The sequence below is a fragment of the Anguilla rostrata genome, chromosome 13 (assembly GCF_018555375.3).
Source record: "Anguilla rostrata isolate EN2019 chromosome 13, ASM1855537v3, whole genome shotgun sequence".
NCBI classification, from domain to species: Eukaryota; Metazoa; Chordata; class Actinopteri; order Anguilliformes; family Anguillidae; genus Anguilla; species Anguilla rostrata.
Genome location: NC_057945.1, coordinates 5557494 through 5568343, shown reverse-complemented (window position 1 = coordinate 5568343; position 10850 = coordinate 5557494). Strand labels below are relative to the sequence as shown.

The window sequence follows — 10850 nt, the reverse complement described above, 5'->3', positions numbered from 1 at the left end:
AGGGTCGGTAAAGAGGGTCAGTCAGGAGGGTCAGTAATGATGGTCAGTATGGAGGGTCAGTAAAGATGGTCAGTCAGGAGGGTCAGTAATGATGGTCAGTGTGAAGGTTCAGTAAGGAGGGTCAGTACAGATGGTCAGTATGGAGGGTCAGTAAAGATGGTCAGTCAGGAGGGTCAGTAATGATGGTCAGTGTGAAGGTTCAGTAAGGAGGGTCAGTACAGATGGTCAGTATGGAGGGTCAGTAAAGATGGTCAGTCAGGAGGGTCAGTAATGATGGTCAGTGTGAAGGTTCAGTAAGGAGGGTCAGTACAGATGGTCAGTCAGGAGGGTCAGTAATGATGGTCAGTATGGAGGTTCAGTAAGGAGGGTCAGTACAGATGGTCAGTATGGAGGGTCAGTAATGATGGTCCGTAAGGAGGGTCGGTAAAGATGGTCAGTCAGGAGGGCTTGTCCAGAGTAAATGTAACGGATTCAAGTTATATTTTTGTCTTTGAAATTTAAAGCTGGGCATGTCATAACATGTAGTTCTTTCATTCGCATAATCAGATAGAGAGAGTCAGGTCCGGAATTATTCAATCATGACATTCAGTGTGGCTAGCGTTTACTAAAGCAGTGGTAAAACCGTCCCTGTTCTTGGAGATCTACCACCCGGTAGGTTTTCGTTCTTTGTTTTCAACCCTAACAAAGTGCACCTCATTTAACAGCTAGAGATCTTGTTCAGCTGATAATCAGCGGGGTCAGATGTGCCAGGTTAGGGTGGAAATGAAAGCCTACATGGTGGAGCTCCAGGAACAGGGTGGGAACCCTCAGGTCTAAAGGGTATGAATCCAGAAGGATTTTACAACTTTTAAAAAGCAGGTCCAAATAGTCGCCACTAGGTGGCAGTAACACCTTTTCAATGCTGCAAAAATGTAGCGTTTACTTCTTGTGAGCATTAGAAATTGTATATTGGTCACAGTGGATAATTTAAATAGGACCTTGTGCAGAGAAATCCAGGAGGCAAGGTAAGTTTAAAAAATAAAGACTCTGTGAAACACAAATTAACATGGAAGACACAAGGAATAAACACAGCAAATGGAGAAGGTAAATGGTAACCAAGAAAAAGAGAGCTTAAATACGCAGTGAAACAGGTTAATGAAACGATCTAATGACAAAACGCATGCAAACAGACAAAAACCAATGATGCAATCAATAAAAGACGAGGAAACGAGCCCGACAGGGGGAAATGGGGAACTGACGCCATCTGGTGGGCGAAGTTCGGATATTAATTTCCATGGATTGTCCTTTAGTGCGCACTAATCCAGAGCACTAATGTTCTGGACCTTTTCCCAGAAATTTGCTAAACTGCACAGACAACAAAACCTGAGTGAAGATTAAATGAATCATGTTCTTCAGAGGGAATTTCGGTATGCTGTGTTTTTCCTGTCACGTGACCTTTTAAAATCCACTCTGTCCATGTCTTCTGTCCTGATGAAGGTCTGCGTGTGCATCTAACTTATTTTATTTAGTCATGAATCTATTTGGTCATAAACTTATTCTAATGATGGGGCTTGGCAAAACTATTACAGACCACCTTCCCCAATTAAAGCTGTTTTAAAAAAAAAAATTAAAAATACCTGCCATGGAGGCTGTTTTACATGGAAAATAAAACCACAGTCAGTGTGTTCAGTGCTCTAAGGTAAATTAACCATAACAATCCAATGGAAACGTAGCAACTGACTTTAATATAATGTGGATATACACTCACCGGCCACTTCTTTAGGTACACCTGTTGAACTGCAAACTGCACCCGTTAACGCAAATATCTAATCAGCCAATCACGTGGCAGCAACTCAATGCATTTAGGCATGTGGACATGATCAAGACAATCTGCTGAAGTTCAAACCATGCATCAGAATGGGGAAGAAAGGTGATTTAAGTGACTTTGAACGTGTCATGGTTTTTGGTGCCAGATGGGCTGGTTTGAGTATTTCAGAAACTGCTGATCTACTGGGATTTTCACGCACAACCATCTCTAGGGTTTACAGAGAATGGTCCGAAAAAGAGAAAATATCCAGTGAGCGGAGGTTCTCTGGGTGAAAATGCCTTGTTGATGGCAGAGGTCAGAGGAGAATGGCCAGACTGGTTCGAGCTGATAGAAAGGCAACAGTAACTCAAATAACCACTCGTTACAACCGAGGTATGCAGAAGAGCATCTCTGAACGCACAACATGTTGAAGCTTGCAGATGGACTACAGCATAGTATAGTATAGTACCAGCACACTGATTCATAAGCCGCTTTTCCACCGCATGGTACCGGCTCAACTCGACTCACTTTTGGTACCAGGTACTTCGTTTTCCACTGCAGATAGCACCCCATCAATGTAGCTGGTCGTCATAGCGACGCCGCATGAAACTGCCGTTTCTGACCAATCAGTGGTCTGCAGTGTTTTCACGTCATCTTTTGGTATCGCCTCAGCTCGCTTGGAACCTCGACGGAGGTGATACCAAAAAAGTATCAGGTACCAGGTACTATCCACAACTTTTGCTTGATGGAAAACCAAAAAAGTCGAGTAGAGTCGAGTCGAGTTGAGCCGGTACCATGCGGTGGAAAAGGGACTTTACTTTTTTAAAGGAATAGCTTGCCTCCTGGAGCTGGCTTTTAAAAAAGCCATTTCCGTAAATACATGCCAGCTTTAATAAAATGCGCAACTACAAAAAAAAAATAGTTTAAAAAATGTTTTATAATTCTAAAACATGCATAACCACACTGTTAATTGAAACCAATTAGAACTAAATCGCATGGAAAAGCCTGGTACAGTGTTCCTGCGCATACTGTAAACATATGGCCAATTACTGTAGGTTAGACCAGACTGTGACAACAGGAAGTTAAACTGGAATTACAGTACATTCACATGCAGGAAATTGGAAGGTAATCCACTGGATTATCTGTAGCTAATAATATCCTCATTAGATTATTGGTGTGAAATGATTGGTGCACTAATTATGACCTTTGTCCTGAAAAAAACAGAAGTGTACCTAAAGGTGTTTTGCTGTCTCTCCATCATTTAACTCAGAGAGTGTGTATAACTCCTTCACAGTTCTAACACTTATGGAAATCATTGTTTGATAAGAGTGAGTCTGAACTTTCTGTTTTTTTCTCAAGTCAGATTTAATCATCTGCTTATAATATGGCGCAGAATTCTCACCACCTCTGTTAGGGAGGTCAGACCTGTTTTGGCGATCTTTCAGGAAACATATTATGACAGTTTATTCATCATGCATAATGTCATAAATGCTACAGTATAGTCAAATAACAACATACAAATCGCTAATTTGCCAGAATATAACTGTTGTCTCATACAGTACGATTTTTAAAATTAGCCACTTCCCTCCGCATGCAATCACTGTCATTGGAGGGAAATGCATCATCACCTGTGTGACTTTTAGGGTGCGGTCATCTGTTCTCCTTAAACAACATGAACCAATATTTTGTGGTATTTGTACAGTAAAACTAATATACTGTATGCATTTACTGGTATGTATTGTTATGGATTGCGTCATTTAATGAAAAGTATACTCTCAAAACGCAATGACTTAGCCACCAGAAAACATGTATGACTGAGTCTCACTACCTGGGCACAATTTTGGGCATTTAGCAGATCCATTGTCTTTTCCAGATGGACTTTACAGAGTACATTTCTACATACAATCTATTTATACAGCTGGACATTTACTAAAGCAATTGAGGTTGAGTACCTTGCTCAAGGGTACCACACTAGCACCCCAGCTCAGAATAGAACACACAATTTTGGCCTCCAGTTCTTTTCTTCTGTTCTGGGATCATTTGAAACTTCCTAGATGAGTTTCTGCTGTGGGAAATGCAAGAAATTGGAGAAATTTTGGCAGGTCGGCCACTCATGGGAGGACTCACCACTGTTTGAAGATAATGGCTTTCACGGTGGTTCGGTGGAATCCCAGAGCCATAGAAATGGCTTTGTAACCCTTTTTCATACATCCAGATATATTTTAATTGTGGAAGTGTGCGCTTGTATAAACTTTGTGGTAACTACTTCACTCTGATGGTAAGTGTCAATATAAGCAAAGTTTAGATTTAACAGGGTGGGCTGCAATCAAGCCTGGCTCCATTCCATCAGCTGAATCTAATTATAAATTAAATTTGGTTTACTGGTTGACTGAGTAACTAAGGAAGCAATTAGTTTTTCACATGGGTGATATAGTGTTTGAAAACATTTTTCATTAATAAATGAAATTTTTAAAAAATATGTTTTTAGTTTACTCAGGTTCCTTTTGTCTATTATTACATTTTATCTGAAGATCTGAAACCATTTAGTGTGACAAATATGTAGTCATGATATTATACATTTTTTGGCAGTGTTTATACATGCCGTTTAAGACTTTAAAATGTACTATCTATACCGTTGTAAGATGTCTGCCACGGTTGGGCGTACTGACGCTGAGTACAGGCAGCCTCATTTAACATTACACAAGAGGTGCCGTGTGCAAAGGTCTTCTTAAGGGCTGTGAACCGAGAGGAGAGGCTCACCTCAGGTGTTCCTCCAGACAACCCGGAGGCCTTCCGTTAAGAGCCTTAGCGCTACCCTGAGCCACTTAAGAGATCAGCCCACAGGTCACTCAAATGAAGAGAGAACGGGGTTAAGCCGGAGAGAGAGCGGAAGCGGAGGCATTTGCGGTCCCCAAACACTGCGCCTCACACCCCCCCTCGTTTATTACATTCATTTGGCAGACGCCGTTGTCCCCAAACTACGTGCAGTAAGAGCATACCAAAGGTCGTTGGAACGACTACAAAACACAGGTCTGATAAAGTACAATTCTCAGGTATTGGTTATCCGTAGCCATGAACATTAAGTCTGGTTCACACAGTGAAGCATTGGCTAAGTCAGTAGAGCTATGGCTCCAAGTCATAAGCTAGAAGTGAGGCATGATAACAAGAGATATGATAAAGAGTACCAAGATAAAGATACAAGTGCAACATGAAACCAAGGTACAAGTTAGTCAAGGTAGTGTCTGAAGAGATGCATCTCCAGGCCACGGTGGAAAATTGCACTTGATATATTCCCCTCATTCTGGAAAATGAAATGACCTTGTCCCATTGACACCACACTAAGGAAATGCACTTCCACAGGTCCCTGATAACAGTTCAATTTATATTTTTAAAAATCCAATGATGAATATATATGTTATATAACCAAAGCTTATAGAAAAATTATTACCATACTGAGGAAACTGTGTTGTACTGGATGAATAGATGACAACTATATATTTCCAAATAAGGAACTAAAAAATTTTTTTGTCCAATAATAATTTTTCTGAATATTGGGGGTAACTTAAGTTTGAGTGTCTGGAAACATGTATTGCACTTGATATGTGGCTTGGTTACTGTAACTCATCCATCCATCCATCGATCCATTACCTATACCTGCTTATCCTGGGCAGGGTTTCGGGTAGGGTGCTGGAGCCTATCCCAGCATGCATTGGGCAACAATATATTGCAGGGCATACACACCATTCACTCACACACTCATACCTATGGGCAATTTAGAGTCTCTGATTAGCCTACCTGCATGTCTTTGATCTGTGGGTGGAAACCGGAGTACCTGGAGGAAACATGCAAACATGTGAACATGCAAAATCCACACAGTAAGGCCCAACCAGGATTCAATCTCAGCATCTTCTTGTGCTACCCACTGCAGCACCGTGCTGGCCCTACTGTAACACAATACCCACGAAAAATCTAAGCAGTTCCTATGCATGATTTGAGGTGTATATTAGTTAGCGAAGACCATGAAGGTCATTTGGGCAGAAACGTTAAGTGTCAATCTGATAAAGGAATTAGGAAGGTGGATGGGGAAGTTGCAGGACATGACAGAACTGACGCCAGAGGGACAAGGCTGGATTAGATTAGCATCTCGTCCAGATGGTTTGCATGAAGCCGAGTAAAAGCCTGTGAAGATGATATTGAAAATTTTGGTGGACCTTAATTTTTAACTTTTGCAAAGCAAGCCTACTTTTTCAGCAGTTAGATAAACTTCATTCTAGACATCTCGGTAGGGTTGAACCAGCTTGCCATTGAAATGTTATTAATTACCTACGGTGCACAATTATTTATATGCAGTGGGAGTCTAACAATGTTGTTGGTGCTCCAGACAAAAGCATTTGTGACTTTGACCAGCAAGATGTAGCGGTAAAGCCAAAGATAATACCTGCCAAAAGACGATTAGCAGGCAATATAACGTGTGCGATTAGCCTTCTTAACAGTATTTGCTGGCAGATTAGTTTGCTGCTTTAATACTGAACTGTTGTTCTCTGTGAATGGGATTATCCGTATTAGCTGGGGTAAAAATTAGACAAGTAAGTAGGGGTCTAATAAATTTGTCAAATCCTTGCCTTTGCATACTGGATATCCTTTCAGGGGTGCCTATAAAAGCACATTCAATATGCTGTCAGTCAAACAAAGGCGCGATTGAGAAGTACAAGGAGGTGGCTGCACAGAGACGTGCAAAACAGTGTACGGAACTGGAATCTGGACTTCCTTTCCCTGTCATGTTCTAGACAAAAAAATCAACCAGATCTTTGAAGGGAAAGAGCACACACTAAGAGACTCGTATTAGTCGTATTGGTAAACAGCTGGACATTAAGCAACAAGAAAAATGAGGTCAGTTCCACGGCAGCAGGAGCTCCCAGAGGACTTCTACATCCCCATCCCTTTGGACACCAACAACATCACCGCCCTCAGCCCATTCCTGGTCCCTCAGGACCACTTGGGCAGCACGGGGCTGTTCATGAGCCTGGCCGTCTATATGTTTCTCCTCTTCGCTGCTGGCACGGCCATCAACGTCCTCACCATCGCCTGCACCGCCCAGTACAGGAAGCTGCGGTCCCACTTCAACTACATCCTCGTTAACATGGCCGTGTCAAACCTTCTGGTGTCTTCCGTGGGCTCGTCCACCGCGTTCTACTCCTTCGCCAACAGATACTTCGTCCTCGGGCCAATCGGCTGTAAGATCGAAGGCTTCCTGGCCACACTGGGAGGTAGGGGCAATGGGGCACTGCCACACTGGGAGGTAGGGGAAATGGGGCACTGCCACACTGGGAGGTAGGGGCAATGGGGCACTGCCACACTGGGAGGTAGGGGCAATGGGTTTTTCATATTTGTAGGGGTACTACGTTCTACACCTGGCTTTAATTTTTCATAAAATAAATGCATCAGCCAGCCTTTCATTAACACAGGAACCTTGGGATCATTTCCAACATGTCAAACTACATTACATTACAGGCATTTGGCAGACGCTCTTATCCAAACTAACTGCATCACGTAAGGTACGGTCATAGGATATGATAGGAAGATGACCTCATGACGTCTGCTTTGTGTATTATGGGACCACAGTATTCACAGTGGGGTTTTTTTTTGTGCTGTTTGAGGTACGGTGAGCCTGTGGTCCCTGGCAGTGATTGCCTTCGAGAGATACCTGGTTATCTGCAAGCCCATCGGAAACTTCGCCTTCAAGGGCCCCCATGCACTCGCTGGCTGTGCCATCACCTGGGTCATTGCACTGAGCGCAGCCTGCCCTCCGTTTTTCGGTTGGAGTCGGTGAGTATTGGGCACAGGCGGGCCCACCAATCAGGGATAAGGTAGTTGTGATGTCATTCTCTATACAGAAAATGGAAAGCTGCTCCAGCGATCAAAGAGGAACATTGGTAGTTCTATTGGCATATATCACACATCAGCTACATAATTCACATACATACACTCACCACTTTATACAGACTTAATAGACATTAAAATTGTGTGTAACTTAACTGAATGTAATTTAAAATACAGTTTAACACTTTCTAATTTAACATTGTTAAACATGTTAATTTAACACTGCTTTTGCTTTGCCTTTTGCAGGTACATCCCAGAGGGCCTGCAATGCTCCTGTGGTCCTGACTGGTACACCATAGGCAACAAGTACAATAACGAGTCTTACGTCATCTTCCTTTTTTGTTTCTGCTTCATCCTTCCGTTCAGCATCATCGTGTTCTGCTACAGCCAGCTTCTCTTCACACTGAAATCGGCGAGTATGAGCTCACCCATCCATGCATTATTTATACCAACTTATCCTGGGCAGGGTTCGTGGGGGGTGCTGGAGCCTATCCCAGCGTGCATTGGGCGAGAGGCAGGAATACACCCTGGACAGGCCACCAATGTATCACAGAGCACACACACCACTCACTCACCATTCAATCACACCTATGTGCATTATAGAGTCTCAAATTAGCCTACCTGCATGTATTTGGACTGTGGGAGGAACCCGGAAAGCCTGGAGGAAACCCACACAGACACGGGGAGAATGTGCCAACCCTTTGAGCTCACCACAGTCTCTAAATTTAACGCAAAATTGAATAATCAACCGTTACTTGTTTTTCTTCACAAACGCTATTTGGTGACAGACTTCTGGACCCTTTTCCCTTTTCCCAAGACCTTGAGCTGAAACCCTTTTTCAGGTTTTTTGAAAACAATAAAGCCGTTTTTCATTACTTCAAAAAATTTATCTCAAAAGAGTGGCCGGGCCTTCCTGTGTTGCCAGTTTGCTGCCCCACGGCAGCCCGCAGGGCAGGCGTGATGATGTCATCCTCGATTCTGCCAGGCTGCCAAGGCTCAGGAGCAGTCCGCCTCCACGCAGAAGGCCGAGAGGGAGGTGACTAAGATGGTGGTGGTGATGGTGCTGGGCTTCCTGGTCTGCTGGCTGCCGTACGCCTCCTTCGCCCTGTGGGTGGTGCTGAACCGCGGGGAGGCCTTCGACCTGCGGCTGGCCACCATCCCGTCCTGCCTGTCCAAGGCCTCCACCGTCTACAACCCCGTCATCTACGTCTTCATGAATAAACAGGTAGGCTGCAGAGAAGCTTCCATGGCTTCCAAATGTGAGGAAATATTATAAAATGTTACACGTTTATGTGGAAAAATATGTCACTTAATATAACACACTCTTTAATTTGTGCCGGTCAAATGAAACATTGCCAATTTTCCATAGGTTGCTCTTGTTTCAGAGCACACTGTTTAGACATGCTAAAACATTTTATTTCACTGGAGAGCTTTGGTCTGTTGCTAAAATGGTCATCGGCGATTTGGTTTTCAAAAACATGTTTTCAACGCTTCTTTGTGTCAATGATTTCATGTTTACCCTGTTGAGAACAAGGTTTGTCCAGCTTCTGACATTCCTCTTCCTCTTCCTCCTCCACTTCCTGCTGGCAGTTCCGCTCCTGCATGATGAAGCTGATCTTCTGTGGAAGGAATCCATTTGGGGAGGAGGAAGAGTCTTCCTCACAGGTTACCCAGGTGTCCTCTGTTTCCACAAGTCAGGTGTCGCCCTCCTAAACCACCATTCCGCTACCGTCCTCACTGTGAACCACAGCCTCAACCTGCGCTCACAATCTTGGCCCGCCCAGTTCCCTCTGCACATCTCTGCATTCTTAAGAGCTTATACTGTTTGCCAGAACTAAGATAATAATATATAATCTGTTCTGATCACACCCTTTAGGTAGCAATTATAAATAAGATAAAACCCCTTCCTAGGAGCATAATCACTGCCATGACTCACCAAATCAGAATGTAGGTACTCATAGGACATGACTGCCTGGTACAGCACAAGCGTTGGCAGTCTGTTGGCTCTTGGCTGGCGTAAGTGTTTTTAAGCATTTATGTAGTGCTTATGAAGGTTTTCTGGAGGGCCGATTTAGGTGTTACTTGGTTCTGTGGCTTACATGAGTGCCATGTGGTCCTTCTGTGGATGAAAACCGGAATCTAGACATCTAGCAGGGTGGAAATCTAGGTGGAGAGGCGTTTTCACACGAACTAGGTTAACCCCAGAATAGCTCAGGTTTTACCCGGATGCAGCCTGTCTACGTCCCAGTCAGCTAGAAAACTTTCACTTTTCAACAAAATGTAGCCGGGTGTTCCCCTGAACGTCTGGACAGCGTTTCACCAAAATGTTCACTGGGAACCTTCAATCTGAATCTGTCAATGACTCCTCAAACTTAGGTAGTCATTGTTCTTTTGAAATGGACAGGGTTTGAAGACAAATCAAAGTAACCTCGTGCAGTTAGGTGGTTACAGTATATTCATTGTCTGCTGGCAATCTCAAACAAAAAGAACATTTTGAAACAGTCTTTTATTCCAGTTAAAAAGTGGGTCACAGCAGGTTTCATTTAATTTAGCTGGTGCTTTTCACCTGAAAGTAAACACATTTTAATACTGTAAATAATTTTGCAAAGAATAAACACTTTAAATAGGTGGTGTTGTTTATGCTAATGTATGATATTAAAATAGTCTGTATGATATTCAGCAATAAAGAGATAACGTGCATGAAAAAAAAACATTAAAAATAAATGTTGTTTGAAGCGTGATTTTGGAGATGTCAGTGACTGCACTCTGCATTCTGCTTTGTGTAAGACATCCGTAATCTAGATTTTCATCCATTGTGGTATTCTATAACAAACAAATGGCAAACAAATTTTAATCAATTCTTTGTTTGCCATTTGTTTGTTATATGATTTAAGTGAAATGTTTGCATTTGCCAAAATCCACAAAAGACAGGAAATTTAATTGATAGCCCTATCAGCCTGCTCTCCATCACATCTCTTTGACAGAAAGTTTGAATCTTAAGCAATCGGTCCAGTGGTGAGTATATGTTGTTTGAAGTACAGCAGACATATACAAGGCTGTAGCAGTTGTCAAAGATGTGTGTTCATAGTCTACTACTTGATGGGGAGCAGGGTGATGTTAGGGCTTTCAATTGTCAACCTTAGGGCTGATCAATTTAATTTCCAGTCCTGGTGGCTTTTTGAAA

The 10850-nt window shown here is 42.9% G+C and overlaps 1 protein-coding gene across 1 annotated transcript; it reads left to right on the top strand.

The window, feature by feature from the left end:
- Window positions 1–5298: 5298 nt before the first annotated feature.
- On the top strand, window positions 5299–10407 carry LOC135238130 (blue-sensitive opsin-like). Its single transcript, XM_064305837.1, has 5 exons — window positions 5299–7053; window positions 7444–7612; window positions 7913–8078; window positions 8652–8891; window positions 9257–10407. The coding sequence occupies exons 1-5, from the start codon at window positions 6672–6674 to the stop codon at window positions 9377–9379; spliced, it is 1080 nt and encodes a 359-aa protein (XP_064161907.1). The 5' UTR covers window positions 5299–6671; the 3' UTR covers window positions 9380–10407.
- Window positions 10408–10850: the final 443 nt, after the last annotated feature.

What these genes read in the sequence shown, in the direction of transcription:
- LOC135238130 (XM_064305837.1), top strand. Translation starts at nt 6,672, where the DNA reads ATGAGGTCAGTTCCACGGCAGCAGGAGCTCCCAGAGGACTTCTACATC. An exon ending in CTTCCTGGCCACACTGGGAG is followed by an intron (nt 7,054 to 7,443) that starts GTAGGGGCAATG and finishes GTGCTGTTTGAG; the next exon opens with GTACGGTGAGCCTGTGGTCC. An exon ending in TTCTCTTCACACTGAAATCG is followed by an intron (nt 8,079 to 8,651) that starts GCGAGTATGAGC and finishes CGATTCTGCCAG; the next exon opens with GCTGCCAAGGCTCAGGAGCA.